The 20,207-nt window shown below is 37.1% G+C and overlaps 1 protein-coding gene across 6 annotated transcripts in view; it reads right to left on the reverse strand.

Moving 5' to 3' along the window:
- Positions 1–16,964, reverse strand: part of LOC127633682 (brain-specific angiogenesis inhibitor 1-associated protein 2-like) — a 78,517-nt gene extending 61,553 nt beyond the window's left edge. For 2 of the 6 annotated variants that reach the window (XM_052112936.1, XM_052112933.1), the window contains exons 1-2: positions 16,699–16,960; positions 2,380–2,455 (exon numbers count right to left, since the gene is read on the reverse strand). In XM_052112936.1, coding sequence (XP_051968896.1) covers positions 2,380–2,455; positions 16,699–16,770 — 148 coding nt within the window. In that variant the 5' untranslated portion in view covers positions 16,771–16,960. Of the gene's footprint in view, positions 1–2,379; positions 2,456–16,698 lie in introns of all 6 variants that reach the window. The other 4 variants (XM_052112937.1, XM_052112934.1, XM_052112935.1 and 1 more) reach the window with 4 other exon arrangements.
- Positions 16,965–20,207: the final 3,243 nt, after the last annotated feature.

Below are 20,207 nucleotides of genomic sequence, written 5' to 3' on the forward strand. Positions count from 1 at the left end.
AATCACTTGCCATTAAATCAAACACAGTTGAAAGCAATTTGGTTTGTTAAATGAAGCTTAACGTTGTCTTTGTTTTGTTTTTTGAGTTGCCACAGTATGCAGACTGGCATGTCTTAAGGTCAATATTAGGTTATAAAAAAAAAAAAAAAAAAAAGATTTCTCGATAAACTCATCAGTCAATCGTTGTTTTGAGGAATGAAGGCTATACAATGATTGAAATTGCCAAAAAACTGAAGATTTCATACAAAGGTGTACACTACAGTCTTCAAAGACAAAGGACAACAGGCTCTAACAAGGACAGAAAGAGATGTGGAAGTCCAGATGTACAACTAAACAAGAGGATAAGTACATCAGAGTCTCTAGTTTGAGAAATAGACCCCTCACATGTCCTCAGCTGACAGCATCATTGAATTCTACCCGCTCAACACCAGTTTCACGTACAACAGTAAAGAGAAGACTCAGGAGACCTTATGGGAAGAATTGACAAGAAAAAGCCACTTTTGAAACAGAAAAACAAAAAGAAAAGGTTAGAGAGGGCAAAGAAACACAGACATTGGACAACAGGTAGTTGAAAAAGAGTGTTATGGATCTTAACCCCATTGAGCTTTTGTGGGATCAGCTAGACTTTAAGGTGTGTGAGAAGTGCCCGACAAACCAGCCACATCTATGGCAAGTGCTACAGGAAGTGTGGGGTGAAATGTCACCTGAGTATCTGGACAAACTGACAGCTAGAATGTCACGGATCTGTAAAGCTGTCATTGCTGCACATGGAGAATGTTTTGATGAGAACTCTTTGAGGGAGATTTAGAAGTTCTGAAATGTTTTTTTTCAAATTGTAATTGTAATTTTTCCCATTATTAATGTCCTGACTATACACTGTGATCAGTTGAATGCCACTTTGGTGAATAAAAGTAACAATTACTTTCCATAAGAGCAAAATCTGTACATTATTCCAAATGTTTGGCCACCAGTGTATATATACTGCATATAAATATATATATATATATATATATATATATATATATATATATATATATATATATATATATATATATATAAAAATCATAAAAATGAAGAGTTCGGCCCTCGAGAGTACAGGGATCTAGTTTTGCGGCCCCTGACCTTTCCGAAATTGAATAACCCTGCTCTACAAGGATTCTGCACTTGTCTGGAAGCCTTTGCCCTGTCCATGGTGCTGTAATGCACACAATAACCAAGCTTACACTATACATTGTGATCAAACAATGTGGTAGCACTATTTACCTTATAATTAATAGAAATATATCACAATACAGAATCCTGCCTCACATCTATTCCAAGACTTTCCATTTGTCTTGAAAAGCCCTATTTCAGGATGTGTTAGAAGTAAAGATGGAATTTTAGTAAATCATTATTTTCAAATAAAGCATAATGAGAATGAGCTCGTGCAGAGAAAGGGTCTTTAAAGGAATAGTTTTTCCAAAATTTTTAATTCTGTCATCATTTACTCACCTGCCTGTATGACATCAAAAGGAGATGTTAAGCAGAATGTAAGCTTTAGTAACCTTTCACTTTCATTGTATGAAAAAAAGATGGAGTGAAAGTGAGGCAAAAATTCTGCCTAACACCTCGCTTTGTGTTCCACAGTAGAAAGAAAGTAATATGGGTTTGGAACAAGATGAGGCAATGCTGACAGAATTTTTATTACAATTTTCAGATTTTCATCCATTCTTGTCCTCTTTGCAATGACGCACCATGCTTGTCCTGAATATACATCATCCCTGTTCCTTTTTGCACCCTCCATGGGACTGCGTCTACTCCCGGAGCTCTCTCTGGCCTATTTACGGCCGTCCTCTGTTCCATTTTACTTTCCCTTCCTCTCGGTGCATATTTTTGCTGCACAATGCCTTCGTCCTTGTCCTTGCCCAGTCATCTTAGTCAACATCTTAAACTACACATGCAGGTCCACACATAAAGCAGTAATACATAATTTGTGTAATTGGTTGCATGTATCCGACAGCTCTTGAGATGCAACATGCATGAAATGGGGGGGGGCAAATGCAGATGGGATTTGACATGTAACATTCTATGACACAGTCAATACAAAGGAACAGGAAGTTTATACAAACAAAAACACTGATTCTTAACAAACATTCAACAGACGGTTAAACAAAATTTTTAGAACTTTTAATACAAGAAAGGTTTTTTTTTCTTGAAATTAACAAGCCTTTACTATGACAGATGCAATCCTCTTAAACTAAGTGGCACTCGCCATAAGTATGAACATTTCAAGTAATTTCTGCTTGTAAATTGCTTGAATAAGCAACACAATGAAATTTAGCTGAATGGCTGGCTCATTGCCTGCAAGAGTGATAATGGAGGAGCCTCTGATGTACTCACTGGAGAGAGCCTTCTCATAGGTCTTCCCCATGGCAACAAAATTCTTCAAGCAAGGGTTGAACTGCTCCATGATGGACTGCAACAGAAATAGCACAGCTTTAGTCAGCACAACAGCAGTGGTGTCCTGTTAGCAGACACACTCATCATTACCAAGAATTAGATCATCAAGTGGACAATGTAGCACAGGAAGTGTAGTGGGCAGGAAGAGGCCCCATCTGTCTTCAAAGATGCAGTTAATTGAGGAGGTTAGCTTATAATTCATTACAATCTACATATAATGATAAAATGTCAGTCTGTCCAGTAGGTCTAATCATATGAAAAGAACAAAAATATAATAAGTGGTCCACACAGTTATGGATTTTTATCTGATGCAAACAGGAGGTTAAATTTAGCAGTTTCTGCTGTCTATTTATTTACACATAATATTGTATATTCAACTCAAATCAATATTTAATGTTCATGTATTAATTTTTTAGGTAAGTATCCATGCAATAAGTGGGATAATGAACAGTCAGCAAGTTGTTATCTCAAAATAAACCCAAACGGAGAATCAGGAGCCCAGAGTGGGGTTAAAAAAATTATTTATAAACTTTAGATTTTTAGATATTATATTATAAATAAATTATATGCTAAAATTAATCATTTATTTTACAGAATCTTAACAAAAACTTTGCTATTTGAAAACAAAATTTGAAAAAGTATTTTTATAGAAGTAATTGAACACAAAAATTGTGCATCATTATTAATATTTATTATATTATATGTTATACATGTTATTCATTTTATAAACTTTAGATTTTCTATTATATTTATTTCTATTTTATTTACAAATCAATTTTGACTTGCTAAAATTTAACTTTTATTTGACAGAATATTTATTTACTCAAATTTCACTAAAAGTATTTGAAAACAGAGTTCATCAACTGATTATACTCAATACTCAAACCAGTAAAGCAATCGGCCTATCGCTAGATGAGATGTTTCTTGGCACAATCAGTGTAACAAGAAAGATGGATAGAGAGAGAAATGTAGCTAGAGCTCTCACGCCCCCACCTTTTAAATCACTCTCATTAGTGGGACTTGGAGGGCATCATGCCAGCTGGGATTTGCCTTTCCTTTGTTACTGGTGAGCACAGGACTGTGGGAGTATGTATAGAGCTACCCACCGTCTGACTCACCTGATCCAACATTAACAGCTGCCCTTAAAAATCTATTAATTACTGCTGAAACTACTTATTGTGGAGAACTCTTCCTCTTCAGAGAGCTCAACTGTTCAATTAAGAGTAAAAATCTTTCTCCCTTCCCCTCTCTCTCTGATTTGTTCTGAGAATGACTCTGAGACCCTCTCCCCCAGAGTCACGTTGTTCCCATTTTTAAAGGCTTCATCACAGCTTGGAAAATAATATAGTAGAGCATAAAAAGGGACAGAGGACGAAAACCTCAGAGAGAGTTCAAAGAGATTAAAGCAGGAGACATGGTGGAAGAAAGCTGCAAAGAACGGAGGATGTAAGACAAAGTATTGCGTAATGTAAAGTGAAAGTTGTGGAGATATAATGAAGCTGTAAGTATGTAAATAGGAAATATTCCACTCCAGGTTTTACAGAATGAGAGTGAAGATGTTTATGGCCAGCATTACTCTGATTTTTTGGAAATGTCCTAAAATCCTACTTGCATGTGTTCTGGTTACAATGAAAGCAGGTTTGCAGTAAAAACCAGGACAAAGACTGTTGATGTGGGTGCAGCTATGGAATAGAGAGTAGTAGTGTGTAGAAAAATGGTTCATTAATATTCAGAGGTCTTCAGAAGTGGACTAAATCCTGAGGAACATGTAGTTACAATAACGTAATGGGTAATTACATTTATATACTGTATACGGTAAACATTATCATATGTATTTAACAAGAAAATACATGTAATTTTACCGTAAAATATAGTTAAAACCATGGTGAAAAACAATAATTTGGTGTTCCCAGAATAACCTACGTGACCCATCACATTTCAATAAATGTTATGGGAATTGTGTCTATGTTATATTTTATGCAGTTTTAGTTATTGTTTATTGCATTATTTTAGTGTGACGTGTGTTACCCTGATGGTGTTTGTCTCTGCATGTGTATTATTATTGCTCCAGTCATAATATGGACTTTTGTTGTTACTCCGGAGATGAACAATACATTTTAAAGTGAAAAACAGACTTGTATAGTTCCATAAGGTTAATACAGTATATAAAGTTTATATAATTTAATAATATAAATGGTAGTGAAATGTAAAATATACAGGTATCAAAACTACATCCCGTAAAGCCTGAAACATGGTCACCGTATTTTTTACAGTAAATTTCTGGCAACCACAGCTGCCAGAATTTTACTGTAAAAATGTTATCTACATTTAGAAATAAGCATGAATAAACAAATAAATAGATATAACAGTACATTTATTTTATCTAATTGAAATACTTTATGAAAAATTATAAATAAAATCATAGATTGTATCATCTTGTATGAATGTAAATTGCATTGGTCATCTGCTCTCTTTAAATGTCAGTGTTGGTTAAGGAATATAAGTCAACCACTAGTACAAACCTCCATATGGCTCAAAGTAATCAAAGACCAGCCAAAAACCACATACTGACAACCCCAAAATATACCAAACCTTGAAAACAGGTGGACAGTGAGGGGAAACATAATATTGAGGAGCGTCGAAATCAATCTCAAGGGAATCGTTCATAAATCTAATTTTCTTTCTCTTGCCAGCATTCCTTATCTAACGTTTCAGCATCTCAGCTCACTTATCCATTATGCAATTCATCCTCTGCTGCATGTAATCATATAGCTGAGTCTGTCCACTATGCTAATCTTTCTTATAAAATCCTTATTAAGGAAACAGAGAACACAAAAATTAAATAAATAAACAAACAGCAGAGGAGGTGAGGAGGAAATAAAGGCACGAAACCAGTGAAGAGAGGGAGAAATGCATGGTTGGGTGCCAGCACAGCTGGCTTGTTTTCATCAAGGAAGGAGTTACACAATCATAGTGTGACAGAAGTCGATGTACCACATTCCTGAGAGATGAGAGTGCATGACTGCATGCATGAGGTCAAATGCAGGTATTCATGTAGAAATTACCAGATTGGTCTTTAAAGGTAGGCTACATTAGTTCTGCTGCCCAACAGGATCCAACAAATGGTTGTTTTTAATATATAGCGTCATGTGAGTTGGGATTGGCTCAAATTGGGTCTCAGTTATGGTCCAAACTTAATCTCTGTACAGACCTCACCATTACATGTCCAGTTTTGTTCAAACAAACTTAGATTCTGCACTTTTGTCCTACTTATTTTTTTTCTCCATGAAAGCCACTAATAAATGTTAAATTAATACTAAAACTTGTTATTTAGATTCATGTCTATTTTCCACCCTCTTTTTGACCCCTAAAGTAAAAAGCATTTAGTTTCTCTACTGGTTTTCTGTTCAGATTTCTAAATGGAAATGACATCCATTATGATTGGCTAACCTCAACATCCCAGCACGTTCAATGTATATCGTGTCTAATGTGCTGTATATATGATATAATTTAAAAGAGCAGGGAAAATCCTTCAAATAAACATCAGGGAGTAATTTAGTATTCAGAATGCACTGCATTTCAAGCCTTATAAACGCCACTAAATATTAGTTCTATGTGGACATGGGAAGCACTGGAAATTGCCAAGCTACTGTTCCTGATCCCAACAATTAAGAGCTCACCTCCCAGCGCAATCAGCATTACATATGAACGAGTGCCAAGCCAATGTCCACCCTGCATCTAATCATTAAAAGCAGTAAAAACACTCCACTGGGAAAACAATCCTTCCTTGATTAGTCCCTTAGCAATCAATCCATGTTTAACAAGCATGAACGAGAGTAACCAAACTCTAGATTAAATGCCATTTTCTTCTCGCCTTGACTCTTGCCAGACACTACTCACCTATTACCATGTCATTTTTACTGCTTTATTACAGGCATGTTCATTGGGAAATAATTAAAAGCCTTAACTAATGAGCAAGATTTTATATTGATGCATATTATCAGCGAGACCACTGGTTCAGAAACAGCCATGGAGAATTTTATGTTCCCTCTTTGTCTTAGATGGAGGTGCAATTACATATTACAGTAATGTGGAACTAGATGTGAATGATATTATTAGATAGGATGTAGACTGTCACAGAAGAATATACACAAAAATGTATAGGCAACTATCCATTAATGGAGTGTCTTGCCTCAGAAGCATATTCAGTCATAAATCTGATAACATTAGATTAGAGGATATGAAACGCTTTGTGTAAAGGACAAGTTATTTTTAACTATACCCTGAGAATGCAGAGAGTGTTATACATTAGAACATTAACATGCTGGTCTCATGAACAGTTTAATAAAAGAATACGGATCTTTGAATAATCTGGTGCTGTGAGGAGTCTTCACTCTAAACCAGATTTTCCCTTTGCACATGCACGCAGGTTGGCTTGTCATGTTAATAAGCTGAGAATGGGAGATCGGTCAGTGTTTGTTGACCTAAGAGGGTTGCACATGCCTCATTTATCACAAACACAAACATGCCCTTGTACATCAGTATCTACAAACATACATTATAGTAACCTGTGAGGCAAAACTAACACATCTATGTGGTATCAGACAGCATGAAAACTATTGATGATTGCAATCAACTCTTGCGTCTGTGTGTCAGTCCAATGGCGATCTATGCTTCAATGCCAGCTGGGTACATACAAGTGCCTGGTGTCACCTTTATGTCTTCAACATACACAGTAAAACATGCTTGAGAGGACCACAGTGTGGTCACTGATGTGAATTACACTCCAGTGAAGGCCGCCTGCTGTTCACGGTTACATAATACTCTTGAGCCCCGCAGCCCCAGGCCAACTGAGTTGAGAAATGGATAATGATGTGTATAAATCAGTGTGTCTGAGTGGGTTTTTGAACCCAAATGCCAGGGTTGATTTAAACAAGCAACCTTCTGTTCAAAGCATTGCATTATCTTCTCCATGGTATCCCTATACTCTCTAATACTGGAAATACAAATGTATATGTATAAGAAAAAGTAAATCTTTAGATGCTGTAAATTGTCTCCATTAAGTTTTTTTCATTTTTAAATCACCTTTTTTTGCAGTTCACCTAAAGTCAATATGAAATTAAATTTGACCCCCTTTACTTTCTTAGCACACATTCCTATCATATTGTGCACAAATAATCAGTTCACGTTATTCCAAAGAAATAAAAATATCTTCATAATCTGTATTGTAAATGTAATAACTTGCTTTACCTCTGAAACAACTTTCCTTTGCGCTCTCATTTTCCAATCCCTCCCCTCCAACTACCTGTCACAGAGACCCCTTTTCACAATCTAATACTCACTTTATAAAAGCGTTCATATGTTTGCATGTTCAAAAAATTTATCTTCCATCTTGAAATATACAACAGAAACATATCAGCTTTATCATACTTCATCAATTGTGTTGCACATTACCCTCATGTGGGTGTAATTCCCTAGAATAACTCACTACCTTCATACCATCACTATCATTTAAACAGTTTAAACCCTTGTTTATCATACCAAAAATATTTATTTGAATTACCCACAAGCATATATTGTATTTCCCTGACACACACTGACAGCTCTCTACTCTGTAGCTCCAAACACACATTCCAAGCTTAAAGAGAACGACTCTAGGTCAGTTTTAACATTTCATCTATATTATAAAACCAACAGGGACAGTATTATGCCCTGATCTAGAATCAGTAACTATGCTAATATTCTGCAGAGGCTGCATCCAGCTTCCCATATGGAAAAAGAGCTTCAATGTCCACTGTGAATGCTGCAAGACATTTAATTACAGCTGCCTCCACTTCTATAAGCCGCCCTAGTCCTCATCCAACCAATTTCCATCTCAGATGAGCCCTTGTCAGTGTAAGTGTGTGTCTGAGTGTGTGCGCGTGTGTGAGTGGGTTCACTGCGAACATCAGCACTTCATGCACATCCCACTTCAGAGCGAGCTTAGAGAGGTGAGATGGAGAGAGAATTACTTCCTTGTCCATATATGGCTCTGTCGGAATTCCCCCGCATTACTCTCTGCTACTGTGCATTTCCAATCTCTGCATGTTTGGATCTTACCATCTGATCACAATAATCAGTATCAGAATGAGCTTTATTACCATGCGTTCTCACGCACACAAGGAATTTTTTTGGGTGAAAAGAAACAAGTGTGCAAAGAACACTACAGTGAGATAGAATATAAAACAATGTACGAATATAAATAGACATAAAAATAATAGGACATATAACAGAATGGCGTATGCACATGTGCAGGTGGTTAAGCAGCTTTAGTGTTCATTACCTTTGACTGCTGGAACACTATGTCCCCATCCATCCAAACACTTTAATTCATTCACAGAAACATAGATGAGAAATGAGTGAATCACTATTTCAATTCCAATGCAAGGAGAAAATGACAAGTTTGTCCGAAATATAGAACAATTGCATGTGCTGGTACATGTGCTTGCATGTATAGTGAGATTGTGCAGGTTTTTCTTTTTGCTGGTGTGATCTCCCATGAGATCACAGATAAAATGTCACAGAAGAGATTCCGGGAGGAAGAATATCCCAATTATCTCCTCTCTCAGACTCACACTTGCGTCAAATCATTCCCCTTTCTCTAAAAGAAATTCTGTACACTCACCTTTTCTTTCCATGTCACACTATTGTCAGAATGTTAATATGAGGTTGCAAAAGTGTTCAAAATGGTTTCAAGTGCATTACAGTGCAGCTGCTAATGTGTTTCTAGGGTGTTCTGGGTTGCTGCTTACTGGCCCAACCACAAGTCTCTGTGGCTCAGGTACCTCCTTCAATGTAAATCCAAGGGTTTTTTCACCTGTTTTTATTGTCTGCCACTTGTTCAGTCTCTTAGGAAAACATAGCACACATCTTCTAAATAAACTAGACTATTTAATGTAATTTATATCTGTATGACAAACAGTGCCTTAATTGTGATGGGCAACAGTAATATTAACAGCTTGACTTAAGTCAGTGCCACTAATAACCACCTAATCAATTCTATGAAATAGGACAATTTTCTGCTTATTTGAACTGTGAACTCATCTGTGTTACCCCAGAGTGAAAAAATCTGAAATATATTTATATATGTGTGTGTGTGTGTGTGTGTGTGTGTGTGTGTGTGTGTGTGTGTGTGTGTGTGTGTGTATGTGTGTGTGTGTGTGTGTGTGTGTGTGTGTGTGTGTGTGTGTGTGTGAGCGTGTATTTATCACTTTGTGGGGACCAAATGTCCCCATAAGGATAGTAAAACCCGAAATTTTTGACCTTGTGGGGACATTTTGTCGGTCCCCATGAGGAAAACAGCTTATAAATCATACTAAATTATGTTTTTTGAAAATGTAAAAATGCAGAAGGTTTTCTGTGAGGGTTAGGTTTAGGGGTAGGGTTAGGTTTAGGGGATAGAATATAAAGTTTGTACAGTATAAAAACCATTATGTCTATGGAAAGTCCCCATAAAACATGGAAACACAACATATGTCTGAAAAATGATATATGTGTGTGTGTGTGTGTGTGTGTGTGTGTGTGTGTGTGTGTGTGTGTGTGTGTGTGTGTGTGTGTGTGTGTGTGTGTGTGTGTGTGTGTGTGTGTGTGTGTGTGTGTGTGTGTGTGTGTGCATTCAAATATATAGCCACAGGGCTGTGACATCTTAGTCTCTAACCCAAGAGTGATTTGATTATGTGGCAATATTTTGGCTCTGTGCACTCACTTCTGTCCGTGGGCTAATGTGGTCCTTTGGCAGCTGTCATTACATAATGTGATTGAAGAGGAGCCCGTTACTGTCATGGCTGTTATGAATGGATACTGGCAAGCCAAACATATTACTATCATGCATGCCAACCAGCAGAGTAGTTTGAGTGGGTACCAGGTTTAGGATAGTGGGACGGAAGTATTGGCAAAGAATGATATACAACCATTACTACAGCCCTCTGATAAACAAAACCACATGGTTACAGTGGTAAGATTCTAGGCTATATTTGTCTTTATCATCCTGTAAATTGCTATTTCGCACTGCAAATGATGTGGCAAAACTAGCTAGAGTAAATTTCATAGAAAATTGCCAAGAAATGTCTGGGTCACATTAAACCTTAAAATAAAAAATGAAGCAATGTACCCTATTCACATCTCTGGCTTTGAGATGTGGAAGTAAATTATAGCAGGTTAACCCTCTATATAGGTACGTGGGAGACCATAACATATATTACTTATGCATTCTCATTTGCTCCAACAGCACAAGAAAAGAAAACAAAAATCAAGCACAGCAGTGGTGATTTTTTTTTCTTAATTAATGCCAAGTTTATATAACACAAGGTATAGAGATATAAATATGCTTATACTTTAAAAAATTGCTAGATTTATGCTCCTAAATTAACCTATGAAAAGGGTCCATTATATGGTCTTCATTACGCTAAACCGTTTTTGTATCATGAACTAATTTGCATCAATAAATGTGGGGTAGATATTCTGATGTCAATATCAAACTGCTGTGAGGATTTCAAAATGTTATTGAGGTAATTATTTTCAAAGGGCCATTAAAAGTTTAAATGCTTCTAAAGGAATCCATTACAACACAGATGTCTCGGTGTATCTGTGTGTGTCTATGATTTTGCATAATATAACTAGAATATGTTGTTCCAGTGAGAATATTATAATTTGAGGATGTGCAGCTGGCAAAATCAAATCTTTCATTCTCACTCTATCCTGACATTCAAACAGCTGGCCTGCTGCTCACCCAGGGGTGTAGATTCCAGGGGTTCAAAACGAGCAACAAAACAACTTAACCCCCCAATATGTATACCATGATCAATGGAAACATGCAAGTGCTTCACGCCCAAATCTACACCCTTGCACTCACCTAAAAAACACATGCGCTGATCACAGTGCAGTCTCTCCATCTGGGTGCACACTTAAAGCTCTCTCTCGCTCTAACACACAAACACAATCCTTTTCTCTCTCTCTCTCTTACACAAACACAATCTCACATTAAATTCCTCTCTCACATACAAAAAAAATTAAAAATTCTCTTATTACAGAATTAATGTTTAAACCGATATACAGTGTAAGCCAATTCAATTAATGGTCTAAAATTTGGCAAATTTTTAAGCACTGTGTCAATTACAAAATATCGACAGCCTATCGGCAGACTTGTCAATGGCTATATCACATTTTCTGTTTTCAAATATTCTTTGTAAAATATATTAAGTAAATACTGTGTACAATAAGTGCACATCTCATTTGCTATCATTAAATTGTAGTATGTTTATTTCGGCTCCAGATATCACTATTGGCGATTGAAAAAAAAAATAACAATTCAATCGATGGATCACCAGATGAAACTTTATAACGTTTAACAGCAGAGGGAAACATGATCCGGTTTGCATAGTTCATCATTGTCATCACCTATGGCTGAGAAATGTATAAAGTCACCACGAAACTAGACAGCTGAGAACATGAGAGATCAGAAATATGTAAAGAATGAGGATTGTGTCATTTCAAAGCTCAAATAAATCAGTGTATTTCCTTCAGAATGTGAAGATTATTGATACTTTGGTAACACTTGGCTTTAATCACTATGCCACCATTAAAAATACAACCTTATGTTGCACAACCTGAACTTCCATATAGCATTGCGGAAAAAACACTAGGCAGAATGACCAGTTCTGTTATTCTGCCAATTGGGCACACTGATTGCAGATGCCGAAAATCTCAAAATAGACAAATATCGGCAGATCGGACAATCCCTAGTTATACTTAGTAGAGAACCAACCGCTAGCATTTAATGCCATGCAAAAATTAACAGTGAAAATGACAAAACTAATTCTGATTCTAAATGAGAAACAGGGAAACAGCTCTGGATGGAGATAAGCATTGTTGCATCGTTTACACTAACTCCACAAAAAAAATATATATATATATATATATATATATATATATATATATAAAATATATTTCACGGTGATAATTGACATGGTTTAACCACTTGTACTACTTCCTCACCTATATCACTACATGCTCATGTGCATCCTTTTAATGTGCACTGTCAGATTATTTTAATGTTACATTTCATCAGTCACATGACCTCAAAGTGAGTGTAAGTAAACAATGACAGAATTTTAGGCTGAACCATCCCTTTAATGGCTCCATCTTTTTGGACTGCATGGGCATTATTAAGCCTGATGTCTATTAAATAAATATGGTCCAGTAAGAGGCTAGTTAAAGCATGTGGTCAGGGTGTGTGTAGTGCAGCATGGTATGAAAGAAAACATCCACCAAACACATGGTAATATCTTTTATGAGCTCGGACTCTCCTGCTCGTCGTGGGCACACACAAAACTAAACTCACAAACATTTACAACCCTACATTTGGCAGGGGCCCAATCTCACACAGACCATTTGGTCTGTGAGACACTACCCACATAAACACACACACACACACACACACACACACACACACACACAGAGAGGCACATGCACACACAGACACACATACTCTATTGGCCCGTGAGACACTGCCCACTCACACTGGCAGATGCAGGCTGAGTCACTCGTAAGTGCAGACTGGTGGATTTAGGTGCCCATGGACCTGTGAGATTTCAAAGCAGCTGCAAGCCGTACTCATACTCTGACATACAAACAAAATTCTGCATAGTTGATCTGGTTCACAATGTGCCTTCTGAATTTGGACACAATGTTTGCCTTCAGGTCTGGGATTATGTGAGAAATTATCAGGTCAACATGGAATATGCACCTACAGAACTCTAGAGAACGATCTGCAGCAAACAAACAAAAAAATTACATAACATAGGGTGGCCATACGTCCTCTTTTTCAGACCTTAAGAAATATATCGAGATAAAATCAAATTTACTTTGTATCAGCTAGGGACATTTAAACTAATATGATGGATGAAATAGACCATGATGGAAATTGCACAACTCAGTCCATCACATATTTCTAGTGCAACCTCTGTGTGTTACCTGTAAAGCAGGCACTTGTGCTTCAATGGCATAAAAGTCCAAATACAATGAAGAACACAAGTGAGGGGAGAAGTCTCTATTCACCTATTATCCATACTAAATATAATGTGAAAAGAACAAAACATCAGCCCAAGGTAAGTTTGCTCTTGACTTTAGGGAAGTTGCTACACAGCACCTGTGAGACACAGCAGGTTTTAATGGTATCTGATATTTTTTGTTTTTATTTTATGTTGTTGTATTTAACTTTATGGGCATTGTTAATTTTTATTAATAATTAGTTAATATTTATTAAATGTATTAAACACATTAAATGAATTTAATTACATTAAATGTATTTCACCCATAATTTTTATAAAATTAAATTGAAAAATTAAAATAATAATAACTCTAGTTGCAATGACTAATGCAGCTTTCACTTACTTTAGTCTTTGTTTGAGTGGAGGTGAAAAGCAACAAATAATAAGAAGTGTGTTGAAGGACAGTTTAGTCTTCAAACATTCTGAAATCATTCTAAAACCATTTTGTAATTTGTTCAGCAGGATACAAATAATTGTTATTTTTGCATTTGTATTGACAATTAATTTGTATTAGTTGTGAAAGTTAAAAATAAGCTTAAAATATTGATGTTGAGTTTACGGTTACAAATTTAATTCAGATTCTTGAACAGATTCATTCGGACTCCGACTCAACTCGGCCTGATATTGACATGGTCTCGAGTCCGACTCGACCTCGATTGTTTAAAAACTTGGACTTGACTCAGACTCGACTAAGGTGGATTAGAGCCCAACACTACTACTTACGTTTCAGTCTGTTTTTTACCCATAGCCGTCATGTGATTTCAGAATACTTGAAACATACAGCACGAGTTGTATCGACCACTTGTATGATGCATTTTCGCCCTTTTTAAAGCTTGAATGCTCCAGTCCCCATTAATTGCCACTGCATGGCAAAGAGCAACCAGAACATTCTTTAATAAGCAAAATATTAAATATTTCATTTTGGGTGAACTATTCCTTTACATACAGTGGCTAATTTGACAATGCTTTCAGCTCTATAAGAATGTAGAACATTTAGCACTGTTTAACATATTTTAGCATATTTAAATCCATTCTGCACAATTTGAAAAAGTAAATAAAAATCAGTGCAGAAAATGCATCTAAAGGCAAAAGATTCTGTCTGGGCCTGGACAAGAAAGACATGGCCAGAGCAGTTCATTCTTATGAATCTAAAAGATGCTTATGCCATGCAGTCTTGATTTTCTATCTGTGACTGCAGTTTACTGCCCCAATGCACCCTCTGTCTCTTTATTTCTTATAATAGAGAACCTCACTGCGGCCTCACAATACCCATAATTATACAAAGCACACAGCCGAAAGGAGCCAAGGGACCAAATAAGCAAGAAACGATCTCCCACTTTGCGTCTGAAAGAGCAAAATGACCACAATGTTCAAACCTGGAGGTAAGACATGACTACCTCTCAATGCACATCATACACTCAATGCAATCAATGTACACTACATGGAAATAATTACCCTTGACAGCGGTTGAGCAATTCTTCTTTAAGCTGGCTACCACTGATTACTTCTTAAAGTGGCTAACCAAGGCTTTTAAATCATTTAATGCAGTATAAAAAAAATTCAAAGTAGCCAAATCTATTAATTATGACCTCATACCGATCTACAAAAGAGAGACTTAAAAGCAATCCATTCATGAAATCAGTCCTTGGGAATACATGAGTTTGATGTCTTAAGTTAATCCTGAAACGGTCCATCTGTGCCAGAGCTGGAAAATGAAATGATCATCTAAGGTCATAAAATAGTTTATGGTTAAACAGAACTCACTGTAAAAACTTTCTCTTCAACATGTATATAATTACACTGACAATAATCCTAAAGGACGATTATATGGTCAAGAAACATCCACATTTATGTCGAACTGACAGTACAAAGCACATTTCTCCTTCAGGACCCGAGACATTAACATGACCTCATTTTAACCTCAATCTCACATGATCATTTCCAGGTTTGAATGTGAACAGTGTTCTTGTATGTTCACATGCCTACTGTCAAATGTATCTTTTTAAATATATACTTTCCCTTTTATATACAAATAATATGTTTAACCTAAAATATTATAGGCAATTTGTCATCTACCAATAGCCTACATAATGTACTGTACATGCCCTGATGTCTCTCGCTTGCAACAGGTTTCTCATCTCCACAGACTTTAGAGTTTTCCTCTGACCCTGGCTAAGAAAAACCCTGTCCCTGCCTGTGACCGTGTCCTTTCCGTCTCTACTAAAGGATATCAGCTGGGCTGGACTTAACAGCCTGAACATTAAAGTCCCTTAACAGATGTCTGCAGGATTGGACTAACAACATGCTTCACTGGGTCAGCCTCTGCAGCCACCAGGGTTTAATTTTTGGCGAGTCAGGTGCTTTAAAAGTGGTACCTACAACATCAACCATGTGTCCCACAAGGGAAAGCTGGGAGGGAAAAGAAGTAGATGTACTTTTTCATGCATGTGTATGGTAAGAGGTGGGTGGGGATCCATGGAAGAGCATTAGTCACTCTTTCCTGATGAGACTCAGACATGCTCCATCCATCTGTTTTACACAATCAGTTGCATACCACATTTCCAACCGATAACTCATTCACACCAAAACAAACACACATATACATGCAAACACACCCAGCAATATTTTAAGAATAAAATGACATCCAGATAAACAAAATATTGCAGGTTTTTCTCTCAAAGTTATGCTAACAAATGAAGGAATTGCAGAATAAAGTGACTAGAGAACAATAAGAAATGTACAGATATCTTGAAGTAAACTCTTTTAGTGTTTTTATGCTCCACACATTGATGCAAGTGATTAAATTTGACTAGACATTTGAAACTCACCTGTCTTTCATTCACAGGTGAGAAGACAGGTTCAAGTATTTGGATGAACTGGTTCTACACTGAAACCAGCCACACAGTGGTTATTTCTTAATTTAATAGCTTTATGTTTGTGGTTTGCAGCAGACTGTGTATCATACACTTTCAAGTGTAGCCTAAAATAAATGCGCAAAAGCTCCCCTTTTCAATTGGAGTTCCTATGAAGTTTACATCATAAATATTTAATTCTGATAGAGAAAATAGGCTACAAAATTCAATTAATCATTGTAATCTTAAAAGAATAAGTAATCTACAAATATAAGACTATATAAACTAGCCATTCAGTAATATCTCAAACTTTAACTCACCTTATAAACATTCTCCGTTATACGGTGCACCTCGTCGGTCCGAGACATTTTGGAAGCTTGCGTCAAAACCATAGACGGGAATTTGAATTTCTACTGCGGGAAAATGTTTCCGAGAAAAAAAAACAGGAGGAGGAGAAGAGGACACTGTACCATTCAAACAGAGAGTGTCAGAGGCAGAGGAGGATGCGGGAGGTTTTTATACGGAACTCTCTCACTGCATCCAATGAAGCCCACGCGCAGCCGCCGGAGTGGTGGGAATCCACCTTGCGCGTTTATCCCCGTCACTGGAACTGCGCTTGATGTTCAAACGGACTCCGCCTCTACTCTGCAAGAAAGAGTCCTGACGCGACGAGAGACGGGCAGTGAGCTCGCGCTAAACTGCGCGCGTTAGGGGCTGTTCACACCAAACACGTTATTGCGTCCGCCCGCGCTGGCTGTTTTTCTAGGTAAACATGCGCTAGATGGACTTCTTTAACCATTGCGCTGCGTTCAGCATCTTTTGACGCCGTGTCATGACAAGTGGGAAATGTAGCCTATAAACAGCGTGTCTCGACACCTGCTTTCTTTTGCATGCGTTTATTCGAGTCTCGCATTTTAGACGCGTTCGGTCTGAACGGCCCCTAAAACAGTTCGCTATATTGCGTTGGACAAGAATCGTGTAAAATTATGAAACCCATTCATGGGCTACTGATTTTTTTCAATGCACAATCACTCTCTCGTGCTTTCGTGTAGGCTATATATGTTTAGGGTTTACGAAACTAATTTCAGCGTTTAAAATGAAACATTAAGAAACGATAAAAGGCATTAACAGGATAAAATACTTCTAAAAAAATGCCTCAATTAAATCTGAACCAAGACTATGTTAAAACGATTTCATTAAGTGTTGCATCCTCGAATTTAGCCTACTGTGATTTTACGGGGGAATCTGGAACCTGGTGCATTAGATAGACTGACTATGTAATATATTTTGCGTTAAAAAAAAATATAAAAAAATAAATAAAATGGGGATTCCATTTCCAAGTAAGACATTAGAGGATATCTTTTTGATGTTTTGAAAAACACTTGCTTTATTTTTATCCTCCCTGAAATAATGGTCACGACTACTTCGTAGTATTCAGACACTCAAACACGGACTGAAGGAAGATCGGATCAGATCGGATGGGTACTGGATTGCGCATTTCACGCGTGGGCTTGTGCGTGTGAAGTAGGCAGGGAATCCTTTATGTCCCTCATTTCTGAGCAGCTTCTACCCACACCACCAACACACAGCGTTTCACTGCTGCTCTCCCCCTCTGCACCAAAGCAGAACAGAGAACTAATACGTAACCACATAGCCTATACAACGGTTCTGATGGAGGGAGTTCAAACTTGCAAGGTTCAGAATTGAAGTTTACATGTTGCTTACTCAATCAACGGTTTTCCTTATTAAACTCTGGACGGCGCCATGATTATTCTAATAATCGCTGGACGGTTTTCTGGTTCTGGTTTCCATTAGAAGCAACCAAGCGTTTCAAACAGAAAAACCACCATAGCTTGTGCAATTGTTGGCTGTCATAACAACTCAAAGTAATTAATAATGTAAAAGCAACCTCAGTTCATAGCTTCACGACATCCACCCAATTCTTAAAGGCCGTGCCAGTTGCATAAATCTGATTTAGACTAGTCTTACAAGATAGTTGTCTAAAATGTTGGTCTTGACTTTTTCAGCCATTTGCGCAAATATTTAGATCGGTCTAATTTGAGACCAAAATGTAAGTCTGCAGAACCCAAGGCTTACTTTTGTTTATGGAAAATAAGAGAGCTACAGTAGGCCTATAGGGCATTAAAGGAAAGTTTACCCAAAAAAGAAAATCCAGTCATTGTTTACTCACCCCTGTGTTGTTGTAACCCATATTGACATTATTTTTCTCTCAACACAAAAGAAGTTGTGAAAAAATGCAAGTGCTCCGTGATCTCATACAATGGCAAGGTTAACAAATGATTCCACAACACGTATTATTGTTCATATGTTCACATATGCAAGGTGTTTTTTTTTTTTTTTTTTCAATTTTTCTCCCAATTTGGCATGCCCAATTCCCAACGTCCTTTTAAGTCCTCGTGGTCCCATAGTGATTTGTCTTAATGCGGGTGGCCGAGGACGAATCCCAGCTTCCTCCGCATCTGAGACCGTCAACCCATGCATCTTATCATGTGGCTTGTTGAGCACGTTGCCATGGAGACATAGCGTGTGTGGAGGCTTCACGCCATCCACCGTGGCATCCACGCCCAACTCTGTTATGAATTGTGGAATACTACCTTGTTCAGGAAAAAGATGTATACTTATGCAGCACTGACGTGCACAGAACAGGGGCTACAGGGACGCAAGCCCCTGCCCCTTTCATTCAAGAATCCAAAGGTGCTCTTCGCAAATGTAAAGGTGCCCTTTTAAGCAGAGGTTCCTCTAAAAGAACGGGGATTTCAGCGGAGATGTCATTAATACAGCACCCTCCCCACCCCACTCAACAAATATTGCCACACATTCTTCGTACTCCATGTCCTTTCTCTCCTGCTAAGGTCTGTGCATCACAAACAGTAGTGTTTTTCATTTATGTAACACAACCTTGGTTGAGTATGTGGTAAGTTTAATTCAGCAAGTGTCTTTCGGTTATTTCTGAAATAAAAAATTATATATATTAATAATAAATATATATATATATACAAATAATAATTAAAAAATATATATTTTTGAATTTTTCTTTTTACAGCGCACTGTGATTTTTTTTACATCATTAAAAAAAAAAATTACATCCAGAAAAAGTATAGTAATTCTGAAATGTTTATTAAATCACAACCTGTTCTCACTTCCAGTACTGCCACTTGAGCAAGAGTCCATCAATCTACAGATGTCAAAAGCAACATCTAGTGTAGCGTCTGTTTCTGATGCATATGGTAATGCAAGCCCAGGGCAGTCTGAAAGAGAGGTATCACCGTCAAACTTCGGATAGTATTACTTGTGTAATAGGGTTACCCTAACCTAACCCTAACCAGCAATGAGTATTTATTATACTTATAAATATATTAGTGTGGTTACATTATACAATCATATTGATTATTTTAGATCCCCTAACCCAACCCATTCCTAAACCCAACCAATTGTCAACTATATAATATACATTTTGTAACAATATTTGATTTACATTACATTATATTTTAAGCACTCATTTTTTTTTTTTTATACCAAATGTTTCTCATTGAAAGCAATGCACTTGCCGGACATGTTGGACTGCCTTTGGTGTCTACTTGTTGACGTGCGGAGCTCTTGTACTACTGCCAATAATTGATGCCTTGGGAGTTAGAATGTGTTAAAAAATTATAACCTTTAAAAATAAAATAATAACATGAGATGAAGACACCAGTCACATTAGTAACCTTATAAAGCTGTTTAAATCTACAAGTGAGGGTACATGGATCACATGACCAGCTGAAAACTACTTGCTTAATCTCAGTAATCATTCTGTTATTGGACACTT

This window comes from Xyrauchen texanus, chromosome 40, assembly GCF_025860055.1.
Source record: "Xyrauchen texanus isolate HMW12.3.18 chromosome 40, RBS_HiC_50CHRs, whole genome shotgun sequence".
NCBI lineage: Eukaryota > Metazoa > Chordata > Actinopteri > Cypriniformes > Catostomidae > Xyrauchen > Xyrauchen texanus.